The sequence below is a fragment of the Gymnoscopelus braueri genome (assembly GCF_963280865.1).
Source record: "Gymnoscopelus braueri genome assembly, chromosome: 8".
In the NCBI taxonomy this organism is placed as follows: domain Eukaryota; kingdom Metazoa; phylum Chordata; class Actinopteri; order Myctophiformes; family Myctophidae; genus Gymnoscopelus; species Gymnoscopelus braueri.
Genome location: NC_137609.1, coordinates 18,354,406 through 18,381,045, shown reverse-complemented (window position 1 = coordinate 18,381,045; position 26,640 = coordinate 18,354,406). Strand labels below are relative to the sequence as shown.

The 26,640-nt window shown below is 40.1% G+C and overlaps 1 protein-coding gene across 9 annotated transcripts in view; it reads right to left on the bottom strand.

The window, feature by feature from the left end:
- The window catches only part of bbx (BBX high mobility group box domain containing), a 32,024-nt gene extending 13,629 nt beyond the window's left edge, over nt 1–18,395 (bottom strand). For 2 of the 9 annotated variants that reach the window (XM_080436375.1, XM_080436382.1), the window contains exons 1-7: nt 14,529–14,651; nt 13,932–14,013; nt 5,189–5,360; nt 4,759–5,016; nt 2,066–2,270; nt 1,850–1,917; nt 602–679 (exon numbers count right to left, since the gene is read on the bottom strand). In XM_080436375.1, coding sequence (XP_080292501.1) covers nt 602–679; nt 1,850–1,917; nt 2,066–2,270; nt 4,759–5,016; nt 5,189–5,347 — 768 coding nt within the window. In that variant the 5' untranslated portion in view covers nt 5,348–5,360; nt 13,932–14,013; nt 14,529–14,651. The other 7 variants (XM_080436381.1, XM_080436383.1, XM_080436376.1 and 4 more) reach the window with 6 other exon arrangements.
- Nucleotides 18,396–26,640: the final 8,245 nt, after the last annotated feature.

Sequence of the window (26,640 nt, the reverse complement as noted above, 5' to 3'; positions counted from 1 at the left end):
ATGGTACAATGAAATACCAGGGTTGTGGCTCTTTCGGAGCGGGAACTTTGGGGGGGTGGGAGGGGTAACATACATTTACGTTTTTGTATGCCCTTTGTTATAGACCTGTATGTGAAAATATAAAATAAAACAAACTTGAACAACAAAAAAGAAATAGCTATATATAGATATAGCTCATAGCTACAAGCTTGTCGATCGGCTATTTTTGAAAAAATCTTGAACGTTTGTGCAAATCTTTGAATACATTTGGAAACAACATTTTGGGGGGGGGGGGGGGTCCCTGGAACAACATATTTGATAAGACCCAAAATTATATGCATTTGGCCGCCGACCCCCATCTCACAATATTTTGTTCCAGGGACCCCCCAGAAGCAATTATTTTGGTTAAAAAATGTTTAAAAATATATATATATTCAAAGATTTTCACAAACTTTTACGAAAAAATAATAAATAGCAGCTCTAAAGCGCTATGAGCTTGTATATCTGCTATTTTTGAATAGCCAAAGTATAAAATAATGGTTATAGCCTAAAAATCTAAAATGACACAGATGCGTTCCCGGATTGAATGGGTTAAGCAAAATAAATGAATCTGAAAACACACCTCTTTCTTAACGCCTGCAAAGGGCTTTCCCACACTGGTTGCTTCAGGTAGACTGGGTTTAGCAGCACTGGAAGGGGTCTGACAACAGGACACAAGAAGCATCACGTCACTCCCCTGGTCTCTATGTTTCCTGTCTCTCTACACATTGGTCTAATAACGGCCCAGAAAAAGGCCTAAAAGATGACTATAAGAAACGTTTGGCCTGTTGGTGGCGCTAGAGGAAAGGCCATAGGGCGTGTGTAGGCATGTAACGACTCACTCAACTCACGAAACGATTCGAATCACGATACTAGGTTCACGATACGTTTTTTTGAACACAAAATTAGTTTCCAGACAAATCCAGTATTTTCTTCTTATTATCCTCTTATCAATACAGTAGCAAATGACTGTATCAATTATCTTACATCCTGTATTTTTTTTTTTATTAAATAGATTCAATTGTCACCAGTTTGAATCGATTTCAATCGATTTACGATAAATCGTTACATGCCTAGGCGTGTGAGTAGGAGATACTTTCTGCCATCAGCTTAAGTTTCATAAAAAGTGACCAATCAGTACTTTGGGCTACTATAGACACCCATGAGAAGAAAAAAATAACTAATAATATTATAATATACAAATAATATTCATAATAATATTATAATATAAAAATATTAACTCTCTCAGTGCCAAGCCCCGAGTTATCCCGAGTTTTTTCTGAATGCCCTCAGTGCCAGAACGAGAAATCCCGAGTTTTTACTTAATTTTTATGTTTTATAGACCGTCACGGTCTGATCTTGAATCCGAAGGGAGCAGTAAAACTGTAGCACAAACGGATACGGAAACCGTTCCCGTCGACTCCATGTTTGTATTCTTTTTTTCTTTCGCCTGTCTCTCCGTTCTTTTTTTTTGGTCAATTTTTCCGAGGAGACGCGTGTTTCCAACGGCCTGTAGCGAAGGGGACACTAGCTCCGGATGCAATGTTTTGCTTCCGGAGCAATAGTCAGAGACTCCTGCTCCGGCAACACACAGTGAATCGATCGATAAATATGGATCTAAACTTTTATGACAACTTTAAAACTACTAAAAACACGAAAATCGCTCGAAAATCGCTTGGCACTGGGTGAGTACATTATGAAAATACTCTGGCAGTCAAAGAGTTAAAAACTATTCCAACAGGGGCTTCTGCCCCTTTGGAGCTAAGCCAACTACTCATTTAGGCCATGTGGTTGAGAAGTGGTGCATACAAGGCAGGGTGTTGTGACCTACCTCTCTGGTAGTGAGGGCATGTTCCCCTGCCAGAAGAAGCATGCTCAGGCCTCCCATCTTTGTTGGATCTGATGAGAAAACCACAATAAGCATGTAGAAACAAGCTGTGTACTCATATCGCATATCACTAATCATCATTCAAGATATCGTCGCTGTCGGGAAGAAAAAATACAAGGTTTCCACTCGACAGTGACGATGTGTTTTGTTTTCACACACCTGCCATAGCGAAATTGAGCTGTGGCATGCCGTCCGTCTTGGGCACCTTTTTGGCAGTGACAGAGTCCTTGGCAGAGTTGGACGTGAACGACCAAACTTTTTTGCGTGGGTTGCTGACTGGCTGGCTCGATGGGCTCTTGACTGGTTTGTTGGTGGTGGGGCACCACTTGTAGCCGGGGTTTGCCTTCATAAATGCATCTTTGTACTAAAAATTAGACCAGGTAGAAGAGATGTGGTTAAAAAAACCCGATGACAGACAGGTAAGCTTGTACTTTCTGTGGTATAACATGAAATTGTACTTTATATCATAATGTCTTGAGCAGCTTATATACATGGGCTTAATATAGCCATTGTATAAGTTTAAAGGTAGGGTAAGTGATTTACTTTGGTTAAAATAAGTGTTAAATAGCTCTATATTCTGATAGCACTCATTGCTATAGTGTGTTTGTTCAGTAAAAGGAGTCTCCCATGTCTCTCCAGCTCTTTATTAAACAGAAAATGCATTTTCAGTGCCCTCTCCTGATTGACTTAAATGTTGTCACCTACCTGAAAATGTACTATATTCTGTTTACTAAAGAGCTGGAGAGACCCCTGTGACCGAACAAACGCTCTGTAGCAATGATTACTATCAGAATATAGTACTTTAACCTTTTTAACAAAATTTACAAAAAAATAATCACTTAGCCTACCTTTAAGTGGTTAAACTGATTTTGATGCTAAATTAACTAAGTTTGGTGGGGACCCTATGGAACCCCCTCAAGGACCCCTGGGGGTCCTTTGAGAAAAACTGTTCTAACATATACACCAAGAAAAGTAGGTCAACCCTTTGTTTAGAGGACATTTATTAAACACTAATTGCAATGGTCAGTCAATAAGTTTATCAATAAAATGAAAGAAACGGATGTGCTTGGAACAAAGATAATGGAAATACAAAGCTGCAGATCCATCAATTCCAACCACAGAAAGAAGTGTCTGCAAGAAAGAAAGATCTCACACAGACATGCATGCATACATACATGTAGGCCTACAGCCAACAACATGAGATGCAACACAAAACAATTGACACATTAAAGACACTTCTGGAATTATTGGTTGCCATGTAAAACTAAATACATGGTGCTATGTCAACCAAATACAACTATTACAAACACTGTCCGGCTGGTGGAGATAACAAATAACTCTGGAATGGCCACATCCATGTTGAATGATGACACGAGAGGAGGATGGGATATCTGAGTGGGTGGCGTTTGCACGAGGTCTTACCACAATTTGCCACAATTTGACATCAATATTGTGTTGGAATTACTATCACTTCTCATTTTGTAGTGGGCACTTGGTAAAACCTAGTACCGGTAGTCATATAGCATATGCCTGCATATTTGTCCAAGATACATTTCCCTAAGGAACAATTAAAGTACTGTAACCTTGATCTTTATTATCACGTAGACTACACCACCACTGCATTTCAGTATGGTTCTAGAAATTTGTTGGGAGGTTTATGGCCCACAAAGGCCCCCAATTTGAGGAACAGTATACTGGCACACTTAGCCAAAAACTACACAGCACAGTTTTACTCTGCAGGTGTTAACAAAATATGTCATCTGTGTCTAGATTCCCAAGTATTGTGAATCTTCTAAAATCGTAACAGTTGATATGGCCTTCCTGGATGTGGGTGTGTCAGCAATATCCCACTGACATTGAACAAGTTTGATGAACGACAGTCTTATCTAACCGGCAAATAAATATGACGTCCCTCTTCCCCTTTATTTGGAGAACCACATTGAGTGGATTGGACACACCGACTGGGTTGGTGAAATAAAATGCAATAAATGCCAGTGTTCTTGTGGCTGGCTGTCCCTTATCATTAGGCCAACCATTTTAGTCCTAAGCGCCAGTTGTACTGATTCCACTGCTGCAATCATCAAACGAGCAATTGTGTTTTCTGTAAGAGGCAAGACTTCTACTAGTGGGTCCGTCTCTCTGTTCGTGCGTTTGTTTGGGGCTAATCTCGCAAACCAGTGCCAAATTTCTTGTGCACACTGCCAGTAGGCCAAGGGTGTACGCAGATATGATTTTTTTTTAAATGAAAGTATAAGTTGGTCAGATCAGGCTGAAACCTTGCCCAAATATGGAGACCTACATACATTATAGATCCAGTAACTGACATCATAGACTGGCCACATGAAGTCAGAGATCCACATGGGTGCCACACATTTATTAGACCCGGGCTTGTTTCTTCATTGTATGGCAAAACATACAGTTTGATCGTGTTACTTAGGGGAAAATAAAATGGCTTTATTAATGTTATACCAATCCTATTTGGCGCCCTCTAGCATCACAGGATCCAATAGGTCACAGATTTTGCTGTAACACAAGATCTTCTATCAAATTCAATGTGTATTATAACATGAATCGAACCATCTAACTTGCTCAACTAAGTGACATGACTCCTTTTTGTCTCGCCCCCTGGAGGACGATTACAATTTATGTCTGTGGCGAGGACCAATCAAAGTTGGTTAAATCATAGTTTTGCATTCTCAAGACGGAACGTAGTCGTTGGAAAAAATAATAGGCGATAACCCTCGTTTAAGAATTTCCATGTTCAATTCTGGCCTTGGTACCTAATACCCAGGGTTCTATAGTACCAAAGTTCAACATCAATTTAATGCAGACATGAAAAAGACCATGCTCACCTCCTTGGCCATGTCAGTGTACTTCTGCTTCTCCTTGGGCTCCAGAACAGCCCACCAGTCAGCCAGTATCTTGGTGGCCCCGCGGTTGTCTAGGCGCGGGTGCTCCTGCCGCACCAGCGAGCGGTGCCGTTTACAAAAGAGGAGGAAGGCATTCATGGGTCGGCGAGCACGCTGTTCAGATACGTCCTCCTCTACCTCCGCTGTCTGGACTCCACGCTGGACCTCTGGTCCCTGGCCCTGGTTGCGCAGCTCTGGCTGCTAACACAATTCATAAGCTCTTTACCCATCTCCAATCAACTTGGATACACGTATGCACTGCTAATGTAACTCTTAGATGATGAAAATGATATCACCCTTTGATAGAGGGGTCAAAGGGCCAAATCAAGAATATTTGCAGTCAGTCATACAATAATACGAGCTTCACAATTACCTTGTCCAATTCCTCTTCATCTTCCTCTTCTTCCTCCTCTGAAAAGTCCAGGGCCTTTTTGGAGAGAAGTGGGTGCCACTGAAGACACTTACGCTTGGGGCGCTTGCCACTAATCTCCCCCACAACAGGTGGCTCCTTACCCCTTCCACCACCCTTCATGGTACTACCACGCCTGCAAAACAAAACACACAAACAGGCACACAGAAAACTCATCAACGCAGAATTTGACATGATTTAGCCCTTCCTCCCCCTTCATGGTACTATCACGCCTGCAGAACAGACACATACGGTAGAAACTCATCAGTGTAGGATTTAACATGATTCACAACGATAAGGTTAATATCATTACCAATGTTTCATCTGATTGATTGATTGATGGCATTGAGAACTAAGCATCATGAGCTTCAAGCTACAAACAGTGTAACCACAAATGTTATCAAGACATATAGGCTATATTATAAGATAATCTATCTCCACCTGAAGAATTCTTATTTTACTTTTATCCATGTCGAGAGTAAATACCACGCACAGAAGACAATCAGGTCTTTCCTTTGCAAATATTTAGCATATGACGGCAGCGCTTTAACCTGTTTAGACCTGAGGCTGATTCTAAAAATGCCTTCTAAATCTTGACCTAAGTTTGTTACTATATACTGTACATAGAACAAGCCAAAAAGGGGTTCCCGAATTGAACGGTATAGTTGAGTATAGGGATTCCCGGTCTAAATGCTTTAAATGGCAAAGATAATGGATAAGAAGGACATGGAAAAGTAGGCTACCCTGTTACAGGTTAATAATAATAAAAATAAATGTTATTTTGTAATGCACTTCACATTTGTCTCAAATGTGCTTTGCCGGTGGTCGGAGTGCAGGCAGAATGGAGAAAGAGAGAGAGGGTGAATAGAACGATGGAGGGGTTCTATTTTTGCAGAATGTTCACCTATTTTGACATGCCCAGAGTAGAGACACTATGCTCAATGTGAGAGAGAGAGAGAGAGAGAGAGAGAGAGAGAGAGAGAGAGAGAGAGAGAGAGAGAGAGAGAGAGAGAGAGAGAGAGAGAGAGAGAGAGAGAGAGAGAGAGAGAGAGAGAGAGAGAGAGAGAGAGAGAGAGAGAGAGAGAGAGAGAGAGAGAGAGAGAGATAGAGATATATATATATATATATATATATATATATATATATATATATATATATATATATATATATATATATATAATTTTTTTATTATTATTATTATTCTGGCCTAAATATCTGATCCACAGGTTTGAGAGCAGCATAGAACTAAGCCAAGTTTGTAAGTTTAGCTGTAAGTGCAAGTGGACCTGACTTACACTCTGGCTTATGACTAATACACACACACACACATGTTGGAAACCATGCAAGGTTTCCAACATGCTCATCGGGAGCAGTTAGGGGGCACATTGTCTTGCTCAAGGACACTTCCGACACCAGCACAAGGGGAGAGGGGGATCGAACAACGGCTCCCAAGCGGCTGGTCTGCTCCCTGAGCCACTGCTGCCCCCACCCCCACTACTAGGGGCGGCAGGGGGCAATCTATGTGAATGGGTGAATGAAATGCACATTTCATTCACCCATTTCAGATTTGAAGGATATTTATCAAGTTAACAAAAAAGGTGGGAGAATGCATGTACATCAGTTCTGCTACAGTCTCTCACTGAATGAATGTTCCATTTCAACCCAGAAGGTTAATTTGCAACTAATTTGTTAGTTTGCAACAATCAATATCACGAGCTAGCGAACAGTCTGGCAGTTCCCATGGCTGCTATAAAAAGAAAATGCTCTGATGCAAATAGTGGGCAAAAGAAGAGAGGGAAATAAAGTTATTGCATTAATTTTAAAGACATGAAATTCCATGCAATATGACGACACTTGATACACATATGCAGCATAATATGCTCTACAGGTGCGTTTCCTTGTGTGGCTAAAGTAGCCTAGCCTGGTAAACCCTCCCTCCGGAAATCTCATTTCCATTTGATTTCAGGAGTGAGTCTGGCCTGATACGCCTTTCTGCAATATTGGCTGTGCTGGAGTTGGGCGGGAGTAATACCGTTGACTGACAACCCCTTCAGCCAATGATAATTTTTCCCCTTCAGCCAATCAGCAGTTCACCAGTCTTAATGTGACGCGACGGGACTTTTGAGACAGCCATACCCAAAATGGGTTGCCTTTTTCGGATACAATGGTGTCACTGCCCGCCCCTACCGGTTCTCTAAATTTTTATTTTTAAATAGGCTTTGTCATGATTAATTGACCACATATATGAAGTTAAACAACTAAATTCTATCCAAACGATATCTTATAAGTAAATTCCGTGCCTCAAAATAGAAGTTAGAGAGCTTTTTGAAGTAAAAAAATAGCGGAGAATTGGCCGCACAAGAAAAAGATGGCTGCCGTTCGTGTTTTGGGCTCACTCGAACTCGCCACCTGATTGGCCAACGTAAGCTGTCAATCACAGAACAATGAGCGACGACGCTGATAGGCTCGGCCGTTTGGCATACACAGCCAATATTGCAGAAAGGCGGATCAGGCCAGACTCACTCCAGGAATCAAATAGAAATGAGATTTCCGGAGGGAGGGTTTACCAGGCTAAAAGTAGCCATCTAAGATTGCTAACTTTAGCCAGACAACACCACCATACTGTATGAGCTCACAACGCATCACATTGTGATGCATTGTGTGAGTTTGTAGATCTGCTACTTTTGTAAAATAAAAAAAATAAAAAGAAAACTGGCTAAATTCCATACCATTAGAATATTACACCCAGACACTTGTACTTTAAATCATAGCACAACAGACTAGTCTGGTAGTCGTCTTCACCTGCCTTACTGTTTTCTTTCTTCGTCTCTATGAGCTATCTGCCCAATACACCGATAAATTAAGTTCCACCCATGACGAACACAAAAAACTTTGTATTGCTGCTTTCATTTCCGCAAATAATCTATCCTTTTGATAAAACTTTTTTTGTGCAACTAGAATTTGAGTTTTCAAGACCGTTTTCAGTGTGTTACTAAAGTATTCATTAAATCAATCAATCAATCAATCAATCAATCAATCTAATACAGAGGTTCCCAAACTTTTTCAGCTTGAGACACAAAAGAGTAATTTGGTGTCTTCCCAGGATCCCAATTTACAAAAATACATTATGGATGAACCACTTAAAACCTATTTCAAAGACAGCTGATCGACAGGCTCACAATGCAGCATCTTTTGACATTTGCTGGAACATTTCTGAAGGCGTTTCGTATGAGAAAGGGGGAAAAAAAAGAAAGAAAAGGGTATACATTTACTATCAACCCATAAAAATGGGTCCACGACCGTATGTTTGGGAAACACAAAAATCGGTTTAACCCATTAAAACCAGGAAAACATCTGTCATTTTAGATTTTTGCGTTGGCTATTCAAAAATAGCACTTCATGCCACACTGCGAGCTTGTATATCTGCTATTTTTGAGAACTACTGATTTAGAGGGCTTTTGCAGAATTAGCCTCAGGTCTTAATGGGTAACCACTTTAACCTTATATAGGGTTAGGGTCAGCAATTTGATAGTGAGCTCAAATCGCGTTGCAATGTGACACATTGTCAGATCTTCTATTTACCGTATATCTGCTATTTTCTAAAGATCTTGAAACAATTTGAAAGATTTTGAATATTTTAACAGCACAAATCTTGTATGGGGTCCCTGGCGCAAAATATTTTCTGATGGGGGTCCGCAGCAAAATACATTCATGTGTGGGTCCTTGATATGAAAAGTTTGAGAGCCGCTGAATTATGTGACAGTTTCTCATAAACACAACATCTGGAATGGAGCATGATTAGTGAGCGGAGTACGTGCTAGCAGGTTCCTAAATTAATTAATTACCTTCCCTTTAGACGGCAGAATTGCTGCTTGCATCTTCATTTACTTTTATAGAACAAGACCATGGGAATACGTTAAGACAGCCCAAATGAACCCCCTACTGACCATGATTTCATCAGCTCTTATTTACAATGCTAATTTTCTCACTTAACTCAACAGAAAAATGGCCTTGGAGAATCCCAGCTATTTAAGGACCCATGTGCAACATCAAACAGAATATATGTTTTAGCTGGTTTACTTAATAAGGACTTTGATGTCTAGTCATTCACAAAGCTAATACTTTCATTACACAACCTGCCCTGTACTGTGATACAAGACCAATGAGATGCATTCAACAAAATATGAACTGCACATACCGGTATGCTATTATCATTTTGTATTTTAGCTTACTTACATGATTACATATAACATAAAATTGCACTTACTGTAGAGAAAAATAAGCAAACCCTACATGCAAGAAAGATACAAGCTAACACGCTATGATGTTTTTACCACTTGAATCCTAGCGCCCCTATTCTGGGCAAGTCATAATAGGCTAACATTTGGCCAAAATAGACGATCTACAAGCTCACAACGCATCATGCGATACGTTGTGAGCTTGTAGATCAGCTATTTTGGGCAAAGAGATTTGGTGTAGAAGGAACTAAAGGAGGGGGCCCAGGGGTAGAACCTGCGATGACCTCCGTCAATGGTGTTGAAATTAATATATAGTGCAGTGGTTCTCAAAGTGCGGTCCGGGGACCCCCAGGGGCCCTTTGGGGGGGGGGGTTCCAAGGGGTCGGCAGCTACTGTAAATCATTGATAGTTAGGAAACAAATGGACCCATACAGATCCATTTGTACATTCTCACAGTTATGGGGGTCTGTGGGCTAATGCATTATACCATATTGGGAGTCCTTGCAAATAAAAAGTTTGAGAAACACTGATATAGGGTTTAAGTGGCAAACATCATCACTGTATCACTTAAGGAAATCAATGACAAAAGTGATGAGATTTCCCCATGTAGCATTACTGATAAAAAAGGAACTCAATGAGGACCATGAGTAAGTAGGCTAATCAGCATCTATTTGATCAGCACTTGATTAATTGACGTTTCCTCACATGCTGATGTCTTCCTCATTCATGTTACCAAGTTACAACCTCTCTATACAGGTCCTCAGCCATGGAAAAGTCCACAAAAAGTCTGATACATGAAACTACTTTAATTGTGTGAAATACAATGTCAGAAAAGTCTTAACCACTTAAGCCCCATTTGAAAAATAGTGAAAATAGCAGATCTACAAGCTGACAACATGCCACGTTGCACCACATTGCGAGTTTGTAGATCAACCATTTTTGAAAATCTAATGTTCTTAAATTGCTGTTAAGTTTTCGCCTGTAATGACATGCCCAAAATACGCCATGGTGTAAGTGGTTAACCACTTAAACCCTATATACTATACCAGGATCCCCCAGGGGTCTATTCCTTGGGTCTTTTCTTTTCCCCTCTACATCAACTCGCCCAAAATAGGCGATCAACAAGATCGCGTTGCGCTGTGAGCTTGTAGATCTGCTATTATTGCTGAATGTAGGGACGGAAGAGACGTGAGGCCCCTAGGGTTCATGCGGCTAAGATGCCAGAGTGGCCTATTCCAAAATACTGCACACCAATGGGTTTGAACCCGCTGTTGATTGGTTGCTGGTTGCTACAAGTGCATGGACTCATGAATAACTTATGTACTTTCTAAAGCTGAGCTCAGACCACAGGATATGTATTGGGGACTGTATTAAGCTCCATTTTGCCATCCCAGACACATTTTTTAAGATCAGAAGGGGAAACTAAATCAGATTCGAGGTATGATCAGCATGTTTGGTTGGCACTGTGGCTCTAGTGAAAGTAGTGGGTCAAGATGTCAATCAGAGCCTCCCCCAGTCTTTGAGCTGGCTGTCTGTAAAAAATATTGGATTTACACATCAATCTTCAGGACAGTGCCTAGCAACAGCCAATGGTAGCACGGCACTTGGCCCGAGAACAAAAAAACAAACAAACAAACAAACATACGTTTCCTTATTATCGCTCCTAACCCCAGTATCCCTATTCTGGGGGAACATTTGCCAAAAATAGTAGATCTATAAGCTCACAACGCGTCGCAAGATGTGGTGTAGAGTGAAAAAAAGAGCTCAGGTCTGTTTTGCTAAGTATAGAGGGTTTGAGTGGTTAATAAACAACAAAAATGCCACAATGCATTGTGGAGCTGAAAGAAACGTGTATTGAACTGTGGCAGGGGTGTCTGCATGATGTCTAAAACAAAGACCTACATGATAGGAGTCGGAAGGGTTAGATTAGGTTAGGAGTCGATAGCCGTCACAGCACAGCTACAAGTACACTAGGGCTGCACAACTGCTCAAATGTGAATGACGACCTAAGAATTGAGATCACGATTCTCTCACACATTTCTTATTTTGTCAATAAAAACTGTCCCTATCTAGACAGGCCTTTAAACTGACAACATAACATTATCAAAGTGCTTGATTTAAACAAAACAAAGTGTTGGACTTAAACTATTCTCTTGTAACCCAAAAAAAATGTCAGGTTTATTTTCCTCTAGAACAGTTAATCAAAGTGATTAACTTAAATGCTGCTTACATTAAAACAATAGAATGTAAAGGTACAGCTTTTTAGAATACATTATAATGAAAATAAACCCAGTTATTTTTGGACAACTGAACACAAGCCTATGGTCATTTTGAGGCTTAAGCCTAATTTATATTTTATTGTATGGCGGTGTTGCTCGCCAAATATAGCAGAACTACAAGTTCACAACGCATCGTGATTTGTGACACACTGTGAACACCGGCATACGTATGATGTATTAATCATGCTTTATTCAGTTCTGTCTTGACTGTGGTTCGACACTTGAGTGTACAGAGCAGGTTTAGTGCAGATTCACCTCTTTAGCGTCTTCATGATGTTTTTTTAAACCACTGATTCTGGCTGGGGACCACTGGTGGGCTATGAGGGTATTGCAAGTGGGCCCCCAAATAATTGGCACAACACTAAGATTTTAATGATAATATAACAATATATAAAACATTTAAATGTAAAATGTATAAATAAATTAATGTTTTCTTTGTGATACCAATAAACAGGAACTTAAAATATACTACGGTAGTTGATCCAAGTCGGAACACAATCGATTGAGCATTGAAATAAACTCTGAAAATGCACGCCATTGTGTTAAACCCCTTATTTTGAACTGTGTTGATTGGAGCCATATCTTTATCCAAGTGATAGGTGATGGCTCCTGTAATCTCTTTGTGCCTTTGGGAACGTGAGAGATATGGGGATGCACTGTTACGTTTGCGTTTATTGAGGGTTTGTGTGATCTGGCTGCTGGGATTTTGTGATTCATTTTCTATTGTTCTTCATTGCCAAATCATATTGGATTTGATAATGATGTTTGGGGGTGGCTGTAGGGAGTTGTAGAGTGTTACCTTGTGATGCTGCAAAGATTTTCATTGTAAATAAGGCATTAAACGGAAACCAACCCACAACAAAAGTACACAGCAAAACCCAGTGTTAATTTAACTCATGCTTAATTTATGGGTTCAATTTTACACTCTCAGAGTTCAATTAACACTCTAGACTTAACTGTTTAATATGTCAAACGAGGCTCTTCCAGTTGACTACTGTAGTGATGAATAAGTCCTGATGTAAAAACAATAATTGACATAGACTATCATTTCAATTATAACTTACTCATCTGTTTATTATTTTCTGCCAACTGCCATGTTGGTTTGTTCATGGCTATTTTGTCTTATTGTCTGCCAACCCTGTAGAAGCAAAGTTTTTGACTAGGTAATTACCATATATTAAATAGTATACCGTCAGCCTTATGACTTTGAATGACAGTATTTTTTTTCTTTCTTAATTAACACATACTTGATGTCACTAGAAGCACATAGTAGATTATAAAACCTGGCACATCATTCTGATAATAATATTTGATAATCAACACTGAAATATATTTTGTACTAGTAACCCGTTTTCTGTCTCTTTTAAATTCTTTAACAAGGACAAATTCATCAATACTTTTAGGACTTTTATTCTCGAGCACTTACGACTGCTTGTTTTTAAGTCTGGTGATCTGGGACTTTTAATCCATTCTTCTGTTGCATTGTCATTCTAAGTGGGTCTGCTAAATGCCTACAATGTCAATATAACTTAATCAAGGAAATAACTTGAAGTCAAGTTGAATCCAAGTCGAAACGTTCAACTTCGCCTAACCTCACCTTGATGGAGACTTTATTCCTGTGGTCTCTTTGCTGCACAGAGATATCCAGACATAATGTATTGAATAAACACAAAATGGCAAGATTACATTTTAGTGTGAACTCGGGTTTATAGGTTTTGCGTGGAAATTCATAAACAACAATTAATAATGCTAAATACATACAGTAGTATGTTGGTATATTATATGTTAATACAGGGTATGTATTTGTGTCTCCTTGGGTATGAATCCAGTGTATATACCACATTAACAACCCAAATTAACAATTAATGAACAAATGATTCAGACTCCAACACTGTAGTTAGTTAGTAGTTAGCCTATTCCCGAGACAAAATCAGACTATGATGAAAACAGACTTTAAGAGTAGTTATTAAACAGTGGTTCTCAAAGTGTGGTCCGGGGACCCCCTGAGTTCCTTGAGGGGGTTCCAAATGGACCCTCACAGGTATGTAACTCTGAGTGTGTACAAATGGAACCACATGGACCCATAACGGGTCCATGTGGTTCCATTTGTACACACTCAGAGTTACGGGGGTCCTTGAAATTAAAAAGTTTGAGAACCATAATGCTGAACGGGGAAACGGGGATACTTACTTAAGAACAAACTATGGAAATGCTGTATGGGGTGATGAAGATGGAAGCTGCCACTCAGTCTTTGTCATGCAATGAAGATGCCCTATAAAAACACAAGACGTTAGTCTCATCAAGTGTTAAATGGTTAAGTGTGGTAATAAGTGGTGCTGCAACAACAATCATTGCAAAACACAAACACGGGCTCTCGGTGGTCGGCACCGAAATGACCAGAGCAACTTCACATTTGAGTGAAACCGCATTAGCAGCACACACACACACACACACACATAGACCTAAGCGAGAGAAACTATGGTGGGACATTTTGCTTGTCACTGACCATTTCAGTCGCGTAGTCAATCCACCCCTTCCAGTCAAAACCATCATCCGATAAACGTAACACTACGCAGAGCCGCGTCTCTCGCTCGGTTACATTAAAACGCACAGTTGCGGTGAGGTTTAGTTGTTTTCAGGTAGAAGTGCTGATGCCCGATTGGACCGTCACACACACTCACACTCCAGAGTGAAGTCTTGAGTGACTCTATTGGGGGTTTCGGGTGCAATAACAACGCATTCTTTTTGGGGGGTCGATCGCGGACTGTATAGTGATCGTTCGCCTACCTAGTGCTCCTGTCGTGCGTGTGGCGACGAGCTCACATTTTCATTTCCGAGCGAGAAAGACGTCGATCTCTGGGGTCTGACAAGACAGACAGACAGACAGGCTGAATGAGAGTCCATCTTGCTTTGGAGAGAGAGAGAGAGAAAACGAAGTGCAGTGTAGTACAGGAGCAGTGTTGCCATGTTCGCTTATTATAAGCGACTTTGGGCTTCTTTTTCTGTAAAGTTTCTTGTAAATATTGGTAGTTGCGGTTTTTTTGGGGCTTGTTTCTAAAGTGTAGTTGCTTATTTAGGCTTGTTTCCAAATGTTTTAATTATTGTTTAAACCAGTGGTTCTAAAATATTTTCACGAAAAAGTGCCCAGGGAGCATAATGTGTTGTTAGAAAGAATGTTAAAAAATATATTCAAAATATTCCATATTTTATTGCAAGACGTTTTGAAAATAGCAGATCTACAAGCTCACAACGCGTCGTGACTCTCGTGAGCTTGTAGGTCGGCTATTTTCAAATAGCTGATTTAAAGGGTAATCGGAAAGCTCGCCCCAAAACGCGCTCGCCCCCAATTTCTTTTAGCGGACCAGGGGTTATTGTATTTGTTTTACTGAGGATACGGTTAGAAATAAGTTTAGGGTTAGGCATTGTTTTACTGAGATTAAGTTTAGGAATAAGGTTAGGTTTAGGCATAGTTTTACTGAGGTTAAGTTTTTGAATAAGGTTAGGTTTAGGCATAGTTTTACTGAGGTTAAGTTTAGGAACAAGGTTAGGTTTAGGCATACAGTTTTACTGAGGTTAAGTTTAGGAATAAGGTTACGTTTTAGCACCGTTTTACTGTGGTTACGTTTGTGAATTAGGTTAGGTTTAGGCATAGTTTACTGAGGTTACGTTTGGGAATAAGGTTAAGTTTAGACATGGTTACTGAGGTTACGTTTTAGGATAGGTTAGGTTTAGACATAGTTTATGTTTAGGAATAAGGTTAGGTTTAGTCTGGGAGACTTCGCCTCAGAGCCTGGACAGCAGGGGCGCGGCCACTGCGTTCTGATTCAAATCAACAGCCAATGAAGAAAAGGGGGCGGGATCCACATGCAGTGGGTGTTGCATGTAAATAGGAGCGACGGGAAGCAATTTCTCCTTGATTTCTCCTTGAGAAATTGCTGCCGCCATTGTTGTGTACTGCCGTTTGCCTCTCGTCGGACTGTTTAGACGAGTTGCACAGCTCTCAGACCGGTAAGAGGCGTGTCCGCTCAGATTCTGAGCGTAAGTTACATCCCGCCCACAAATACCAGGGCTCTGGCCCAGAAGTTTCCTCGCCCCTCCCGTTTGTATGCAAGAGCTGGCGAAAACTTCTGGGAACTCAGATTAGGTTAGGTTTAGACAGTGGTGTGTTCTAGGTTTTTTTCGGAGGGCATACTATAATTGTTCCCTCCCACACGCAAGGCACCTGCACATGCGTGCGCGTATGTAGGCTATGCACGCGAGGTCGCCAAATGAAATAAATCGCTCTATTGTTAAGTAGTTAATGTGTGAATTACTTCAAAACTCCAACGGCCAGCACCATCACCTCAAGATAATAGTCACACATAAGCCTTCACCTCAGATGCCACATTATCACATGAAAAAGGCTATAGACCAATTATTTGTTTACCAACATTGAGACTGGACGCACAGGTGATTGTTTCATGCAATCAATTCCCTACACATTGTTTCGGGGCGCGCTGGTTTCAGTTCATTCAACCCCCTTTTGTGTGTTGGCTAGTGAGTCGCGTCCTAGCGAAACATGACAGAATGGGTTTCATTTGGTGCCGGCCTGCGCGCGCATACTGGTTCTCATCAGAGTGACGTTGTCTGTTAAGGGGTCTATTTGAACTGACTTTACATTCTTGCTGCCCCCAGCTCCTCCTCCTGCGTATCAGATTTGCTTTCTCTGATTTTTGGATGGCTGCGATTGGCTACGATTTTTTTCTACAGGTCACACTACGTAAATAGCGTAACACGGTAGAACACACCACTGGGTTTAGACATGTAGTTTACGGAGGTTATGTTTAGGAATAAGGTTAAGTTTAGGCATAGTTTACTGAAGTTACGTTTAGGAATAAGATTAGGTTTAAACATAGTTTACTGAGGTTACATTTAGAAATAAGGTTGACATAGTTTACAGAGGTTACGTTTATGAATACCAGGTGAATACCGCCGGATTTGCACCGGGGCGACTGTGTTTTGGGGCGAGCGTTTTGGTATTCGTTTAAAGTGCTCATGTGGCCTGCCGTAGTTCTTCTTTTGGGCTCGTTTTCCTAAACCTGATTGCTTATTTCTCTCAAAACCTGGCAACACTGATTTCACTCTGTCTGTCCAACTCTATCCCCGATGCAATAATATGGTCGAATGTCTCCCACACGCGATAAAAGCATTAATCATCATTAATTAAACTGGGGATTTTCTCCCCGTCCACATGCATCCGTCCAGCGACGTTTGCCGAACACTGGCTCCATGTCCTACCAGTTTTACTAGGAATAAAAGTAGCTACTTTAGCCTGCTAGCACTTTATAATACGTACAGCCTCCACTGTGCTGCTGGACGTGTCACAGCATTAACATGCAATGGTTTCAAATCCCAGCGACCCATTTATAGCCTGCTGACAAAACCTGTAGCCAAACAGACAGCCTGCAAAAACAAAGTGATTGTTTATTAATGCAACCGATCGATACACAACTATTAGGTTTGATGCGGATGGTGGAGGAGGTGGGAGGGGGGGGGGGGTCATACCACCTCTCACGCAGAAACAGTTGCTTTTATATCGCGTATTTACACGCCGATTCCACCGCGACTGTGAATTAGAAATTTAACAACATCAGAGGAGAGGGCAAGTTATGAATGCGATTTCGATGTGGGGGAAATAATGAAGGGTCGAGACAAGCAGCAAAAAGCACGGGGAGGGAGGACATCATGTCCACAAAGCAAGCGATAATAATACCATTTTCAGAGTGATCTGACTGAGAGGTTGCGACTCGGATTGAATGAAAGACTGACGAACTACAGGTTCTCTGTCATAAAGGCGTCTTATTAATATCCTCTAACATACCCACCTCTAATGTACATCAGCCCCAGTGGCAGCAGCAGGGCCCTCTCATCCTCAACGAGCGTCCAGCTTGTTTTAACTTATTGACACATAACAGTTCAGCAGCACTGACTGACTGACTGGAAGAACACACTTCAGCCCCGGATGAATGTGATCGTCGGCGGATCGACAACACATGCGACCCCCCCCCAACACCTCACATAATTTATGCACGGATTTAAGTGGAATTACACAAGTTTTCAGTGACATTATTGTGGGCAATACTTTCGCTTTCCTCGGACAAATTCCCCATCTTATATCCATCTTACCCTCCCCCCGTCCGTTCGCAAAGTGTTCCAGTCATGATCGAGGCTGATGTTCACACACACAGAGACCCATAAGCATTGCACTGACTGGCCTCAGCCATGTTAACATATCATTCACAATCTGACCCTCAAAGCCACTCGCAAAAAAAGTTGATCTTTTGCACGATCGACTTTAGGCAAAAGGTCACTGCAAATGTGTGGCCACCTCGTTATAAAAGCGATGACATGCCGGCCACTGATAAAGGTTAGTCACAGAGTCAGTTTCAGTTGAGTGACTACTTGCTATAGCTTCCTGGGTGTTGTGAATGTGCTGCTACTGGTGATGAATCGGGAGTGAAATGTTTAGAAAATAGAACCGCTGTTCCAGCCACTCACCCGCAACAACCCACCTTAGCAAAGCGTGGTGCTCAAGCCCGGACCTCTGTTATAAGACCCCCCTCTTTAGACTTTATGATCACAACAGTTTGTGCAACATACTGTACATAGTGAAAATACCCTTATCATGTAAGGCGGGACGTGATTGGACGCCCGCTTGAGGGACAGACAGAATCCACCATTCAGAGGTTGCATTACAATTGAGTATTGTTCTGAGACAGCGAGATTATAATGTAACGTCTTCATAATGTTCAGGACATGTAGCCTACTGTATGCCACTGTTTAGGCCACACTGTAGCTGCTACACACCATGGTGGAGAGGAACAAGTGAAATGCAGTTAACTTGCATCACCATGTTGTAAAAGGTGACAATGCTGTCTGCACAATATGTCAGATGTCAACCGACCAGGGGTCTTCAACGTTTTTCAGGCCAAGGACCCCTTAGCTGAGAGAGAGAGATGAAGCAGGGACCCCCCACTACATATTGTATAAAATTGTGTTGCAGATTAAACTTTTTCAGAGATTTCATAGATAGTTGGATTCAAGCTAAATTGCTAATGTGTATTTTCAGATAGTTAACCTTTTAAACCCTCAATATTTAGTCAACTGAACTTGACCATTGGCTCTGTACTTGGTCTGCTCTTTTTTCCCTCTTCAACAACTCTCCATAAATAGCCGATCTACAAGCTCTCAACTTGCGAGGCGTTGTGAGCTTGTAGATCTGCTATTTTCGGCTAATGTTCCCCATCACAAAGATTTGGCGGACCCCTGTAGTAACTCTGAGGACCCCCTAGGGGTCCCGGACCCCCTGTTGACCCCTGCAACAGACTGAAAAAGGTCTTCATTCAGTTATCACAATGCACTTCAATGACATACAAAAGAAGCCGCAGAACTGTGTTACGATGCTTTGTAGTATTTGCATGCTTCAAACAAATGCAATACAAATGTAGCCATTTTACTTTTACAGAAACAAACAAGTGATCTTGAGCTTGGCCTAGACATGCAGGCTAATGATGGAGGTTGGAGCTCAACAGCAGCTAAAACCAGACAGAACAAAGTAGCAGTAGTCAAGTCAACATAATGATTTGCATTGGAAATGCAATATACAGTTTGGTCAGATGGGGAAATGAATATGTAACAACAGATAATCAGGAAGGGAGGAGCAGTCAACTCACCTTACAAAACTGCAAAACAGTAACAGTCAAATCAAGCTCCAGGATCTTCAATTGCAATGTGAAAACCTTTATACAGTATAGTAGGTATACTACTGCATAGTAGTAGCTCAACAAGTTGTTGCACTGACCATTATACTCATATACGCCTGATGTGTCTCTGGAAATAATGAGCCGATGTCACCACTTTTGAACTGAATGTTCACAGACAGTTATTGCATATCAATGAATTTACATGTAGTGTTATATTATCATAAAAGTAGGTTATTTGCCTATTAACTTTACCCTCTGGTGTCATCAGCTCCTAACAGGTGCAGCGCAACAGCACAAACACAATGGGGTCCTATTGGTGCAAAGAGAAGGACACAAACCATTAAGCCAAAGCCAAAATTGAATGCAAAGAGGTTCAATAGACATGTCTTTATCATTTTTACTCTTTTATATTTCAATGTTTTCTTTGAATAATGCTGAAAATATATTGTGATGATAATTTCATTCACCATTGCGCTTGACAGTATTTTATATACAAATACAAGTTTGACTGAATTCATTGGAAAAATCAAAGAGGAATATTATTTGGGTTGCTAAATTAACAATCAATTATATAGAGTTTAGATATGCAATGTTGTGACCCAAAATGTTAATACCTAGGGTGTAACTATGCCATCATCCACAATTCTGTGAGGCCAGTCTAGAAAGTCACAGGATTCAAAACCCAGCTGCAAAACAAGGACATTTAATCTGTTGACTGAATTATTGTTGCAGTAGCGATGTGTTCTGTCTGAAATAACCACAATTGGACCCAAAGGAGAGGCAGAATGTTTCCTACAATCCGCAGAATGGTTATCTCATGAGATTTTCTTTTCTTTTCATTGTCTGGATCAAATAGGTGACCATCACAAAGACACTATAGTAAGTAGCTATGACAGGACTGGTTCTGGAGCTTGCCTATCCTTTGAGTCCAAATGAAGTTATTTCAGACAGAACACATCTCTACTGCAAGGACAAACAATGCAGTCAACAGATGAAATGAAAACATTAAAATATAAGAATGTATTTAAAATGCTAAAGACATCTAGGGTCTATTGAACCTGGTTGCATTACATTTATGTGTGTCCTTATCTTCAACCATGGTGCAGTATTTGTCTGTTTGAAGTGCTGGCTGCACTAGTTACCTGCTGGTGATATCAGAGGGTGAAGTGAAATAGTCAAATAACCTACTTTTATGTTTACAGTCTTTGGTACTTTATATATTTTTTTGGCAATTGGTCTCCCTACGTTAATAATGACAGACATTATATATAGTGTATATACATACCTTTTGCAGTATTCATTTCCAATTAATATTTTATTTAAAACTTGTGTGTTTAAGTGTATAATTGTCAATGATGGACAAAGGTATTGATGAATCTTTATTGCTTGTATGCAATAACTGTCTGTGAACATCCAGTATGGTGACAATCTGATTAGATACTTTTGAAGAAGCCTAAAGTTTCTATTTTCAGTTTTGGGGATGAATCAAACATCAACCAATTTAGCAGTAAAATACATCCATAAAAAAAACTAGAAATATCGTTAACATGGTTGTGCTTTGTCAGTGGAATCAAAAAAATCTAAGCCTTTTTTGGATTTGTTTCTCTGCTATGTTGCTGATCTGTGGAGAAGCTGATCCAAGATAGAAGAGAGTGTACGTCGATCATCTGTGACTTTTGTGTTAAAATACAGTAGATGTGATGGATCGTTGCAGAAAATTATGATTCAATGTCGAGAAAGTCAAAGGTCACCTGTTACAGCCCCCACCAGCTGCACACTAGACTACATCAGAGAGTTCAGTCCCTTTGCTACAGAGCTTCGGGGAGACCCCTACTGTTTCTATTGCGATGGGTCAAATACCCACACTTTAGCCCTGGAGGCAAAACGGTCGGTGACCAGGTTCTCTGCTGTGGTAGCAGAGCTCTGGTCCCGAACTGCCTCTGGCCTCTGGCCACTTAAAATGTAAAGTAATCCATGTCTGCTATCATGGAGTGGTTTCGGTGGTCTGTGACAAGAAAGCTTAGGGCCCTGGGATGTTGACTCCCACACACACCAGGTACTGGTGAGGGCCTGGTATTGGTGCAGTGAGCGTGTGAGCCCCAGTTAGGACCTTCTTGGGTGGTGCAGGGGTCGCATTTGTGGATGAACAGTTCCAGCGCCAATTTGACCCAGGCCCAAATTCGTGGCAGGGTCTTTGAGACTCCAGAGTGTTCGACTTGCAGTGTTGTCGAAACAGCCCGCCCGGTGGGGCACCTCAAGATCATAGAGAGATGGGGAGTGACATGCAGCAAAGTCCGTCAGGATCGTGACTCGAACCTGGGACGCGCTGTCAGGCTACTTTGAAGCCTGGGCCTGGAGCCTGGGCCGGAGACCACTTTAAACTAGATTTATACAACTGCTGTGGCTATACACTGCAGGCAATGTATTGCAGGCAATGCATAGCCACAACAACCTAACAATCTATTAAGAATTTATAAAACCTTTCAGTGATTTAACAATATCCTACTAATTGTCTTTTATTATGCATTCAGAGGTATGCTACAGTTCATGCACTTTGATATAACATATAATTATGTCTTGAGGCATTTTGGGGTTGTGTATTTATCAACCTGCATCTCAGTGTATGATTTTAGGCCAATGTAAAAGTTATCTCATATTTACCTGGCTAAACTTGCATAATATACATTTTTACAATAGTGTTGTAAAATATTGACCACTTTTAATTAGGCCACCAGAAAATGTACTATAGCCTTCAACACAAGACCACTTTTCAGCTGAGTTGGTCTTCTAATCTAAGTGCCTTCAAAATTAATATTTTGATATTTCTTACAACACAGGATTTAACCAAAATGTTCTTGAGTTATTGACCTCAATTAGACAGAGTTCTCTGCTTATCCCTTTTACACACACACCCACCCGCATGCACGCACGCACGCACGCACGCACGCACGCACGCACACACACACACACACACACACACACACACACACACACACACACACACACACACACACACACACACACACACACACACACACACACACACACACACACACACACACACACACACACACACACACACACACACACACACACACACACACACACTCTCTCTCTCTCTCTCTCTCTCTCTCTCTCTCTCTCTCTCTCTCTCTCTCTCTCTCTCTCTCTCTCTCTCTCTCTCTCTCTCTCTCTCTCTCTCTCTCTCTCTCTCTCTGTCTCTCTTACAAATGGAAACTGCATTCCTTTCCACAGGTGAGTTTGCAACTTGTTGCTTGTAGTAGATTCTTCTCACAGTTGTGCGATAAGACACATGGTATCCGATGGAACAATGAGTCTCATTTTCCCTATATCTATATTACACAGTTTCAGTAGCCAATTTCAGTGGTCGCAAGTAAGTAAGTAAGTACTCAAAGACTGTATTTAAGTACAATTTTACTTTACTTGAGTATATATGTCCATGTTTCAATAATTGCATACGTCTACTCCACTGCATCTCAGAGGAAAATATTGTACATTGTACATTTACTAATTATTTGAAAACTTATGGTTACTTATTACTTTGTAGATTCAGATTATTATTAGGCTCCAATACATTAACCAATCAAGCCCATTTTATTCTTCGGCTATTCAAAAATAGCCGATTTATACAAGTCCAGATCAGTAGATCTGCTATTTCTTTTGAAAGATTTTGACAAATTCTGAAAATAATGTGTATACTATTACTTTTGGTACTATAAGTATTTTTTGATGCCAATACTTTCGTACTTTTACTCAAGTTAAATGTTGAATACAATTACAATTTCAGAAGAACTACAGGATTTTTCACATTGTGTATAGCTACTTTTACAGCTATAAGTCAAATATTCTTACTTCTTCCAGCACTGGCCAATGGTGATTGTAATTAGCCTGAGAATTGGCTTCACAATACAACTATAGGTGTGGTTGAGAGAGCCTGACCAGCAGGTTGAGGGGGTTGGGGGGGATGAGGTGTGCTAGAAGCAACCCTATGTGAAGCAGCATAATGTAGGCTGCACTATTTGTATGATGTAAGTGCGCCCTCTTGTGTTTCATTGTGGTACAGCCACCTGGGTATTTTTTAAATTATCATTGATTACTAACATACTTTTGTTATAATTTGTGATTATCATATACAAACAATAAAGCAGAATCACAAGCTATTCATCTATAAAAGATGTTGACCTGTTCCTCGCCAATACCCACCACAAACACACTTTTTTTCTGTCTGTCTCTTTCTCTCTCTCTCCCTCACACCCTGTTTGTCTGTCTGTCTGTCTGTCTGCCTCTTTCTTTCTCTCCCTCACACTCTGTCTGTCTGTCTGTCTGTCTGTACGTCTGTACGTCTGTCCGTCCGTCCGTCTGTCACACGCGCGCACGCGCACACACACACACACACACACACACACACACACACACACACACACACACACACACACACACACACACACACACACACACACACACACACACACACACACACACACACACACACACACACACACACACACTCACACAAAAGCAAGGTCACAAGGGGGGGGGGACATTTTAAAGTATCACTTTTTTATTTTATTTTGAAAAGATAGTTGCTGTAGTAATGGCATACAGCAATGCTCTTAAAGTGGTTCAACATATCAACCAGGAGTGCATACAATAACATAATGAATGGACAACTTCAGTATTCAGCTTGTTCATTACTTTAAGTTTAAAAAACAAAACAGATTTTTTTTTAAGAAACACCAATGTTGACATAAATAAAACAAGGAGTTATGTTTATTTGTTTACTACTCCAAATCATTAATACAGTATATGGCACATATGTGCCTAACTTTAAGTGCTTGGTTGACATTGAATAGATGTGAAGGTTTAAAATGATGGCAAATAAAAGCAGATAAAAAAAAAACAATCCTCACTGAATCCATTTCCATGAAAAAACACTTATTTTCTTAAAGCTATAGTCAGCATTTCCATATCAACACAATAAATTATACCCGCCTTTTCTTTACACTAGGCCTTTAAGAAAACTACATCGACTAGTACATCTCGTTAAAATGTTGCTCAACTGCTTTTTTGTTGTTGTTGTTAAACATCTGTAAACATTTGATGTGTAAATCTTTTTGACAGTAATTAAAGCAAGTGCTATTTGCTTGCAAAAAAGTTCAACAAGTGCATTTTGTTCCCTTTTTTTTAAACAGACGTTTTACTGGCCTGGTGTTAAAAAAATGGAAGTGTAAATGTAATCAAATCTGAATACACAGAGCTCACCTTATCTAGTCCTTGCATGTTATGCCAAATGTATGCTCCATCATACTATGGTGTCGTGTCGCACACCAAAACCACCAGAAATATCAAGCTCGCAACACATTGATGCGTTGTGAGCTTGCAGATCTGCTATTTTAGGCACAAGACACTGTCTCGTACGACAAAGTATAAGGACAAAAAGATCCTTCATTTTATAAGTTTCAATAACTAACATGGATCCAATCTGGCTGAAAACTGATCTACTAGTTTGAATGAATTATTTTTAAAAAGATACAAACTAATGTGGCAAAACATACTGTGAGCTACCATTAACTAAATCCAAAGCCTTTAGGCATGATCCTGAAAAAAGAATACAAATAAATACAGCACAAACATTTGGTACTGTGTTTGGTAAAGTGGCACAAAAATAATACACACAGCAAAACACATAATGTGCATTTCTAAAAGCTGAGGATGTGTGATTTTACATTGATTATGTTCAGTAATCTCCTTGAGTATTCCACCCTTTAAGTTTAGTACAAATCATTATTAACACTGTTAGTCATTCATTCAATCATTCATCCATCCACTCATTAGTTTCACTTTAACACTCTGGTTTATTTGTACAAAGCCCTGTTTAACCTTTTGAAAATAAATTACATTACATTGTATTTTAAACCACTGAGCTCTAACGCATGCCTGGAGAATATTTCAACACCCCAACGTACAGACAGACTCACCATCAAGTCATCAGTATAATTACTGTCTCCACTGCTACCATCAAGTGCAATCAACAATACTATCCCTCCCAAAAATAAATAAATAAATATAAATAAATGAAATTAAATACAATTACACAAATTCTATTTGAAATATGTTTGCTGATTTGGAGACCATGTAGGGACACATCATTAAAGAAGGCCTTTGTATGGAGGGTTCGCGTATTGCCATCTGTATACTTTGATTTGGGGTTAATCTTGTTAGGGTGTGATTGGGTGTGATAAGTCATAATTATCAATAATTGAGGTTTATGGTAATGATAAAAAAGAAGGATATATGAAAAAATGCAACAGCAAAAACATATTACCTGGACACCATCTTGTAGAAGAATTTTATTTAAATTCAAAATAGACACTGATTGATTGATTAAAACGGACTGCATTTTGATGTCTTTAACACAGCAAACGGTTCAGTTGTGTTGAACACTGCACAACCACAGGAAACAGAAGACTGTAGCAGCATGCATAGGAAAACACATCCTTACCATCCCCGTAAAACAATACTTACTGACCTATCCTTCATTTATACTCCATCTATCATACGATAAAATATAAATCAAGCTTTATCACACATAACAATGTTTGTTGATTTAGGAAAACTACCAAACCAGAATACCATTAATATATGGTATTAGTGGAACGCTGGGCAAAACTATGTCAATATTTTGAGGTCTTGCAATTCACCCATGACCATTTGTAGATAAAATTGCTAAATATAAAATATCTCTTGCGTAATGCAGCCTTTACAGCCTCGTACTTGATTAGCACATGGCTACAATGGCCTCAATATGTTAATCATATAATAACAATCATATATATATTTATATATTTAAAATATTATATTTGAAATGTAGATGCTTAAGATGTTCAAATAAAGGTAAAAGGAAAGTACAATTATAAGCTTTTATCTCTGATATAATCCTACTCAGTTAAGGCAAGTGGTGACCAATAATTAGTTATGGAAACTTTGCAAAAGAATGATGCCAGATAACCCAACATATACTGCAAAAAAATTAAAAACTATTTGTTCTTCTAAACGGCTGAAATATTTGTGACTTGGTGTCAGACACTAATTTCAACCAATTACAAGGAGCGGTTGAAATAATATCTGTACATACA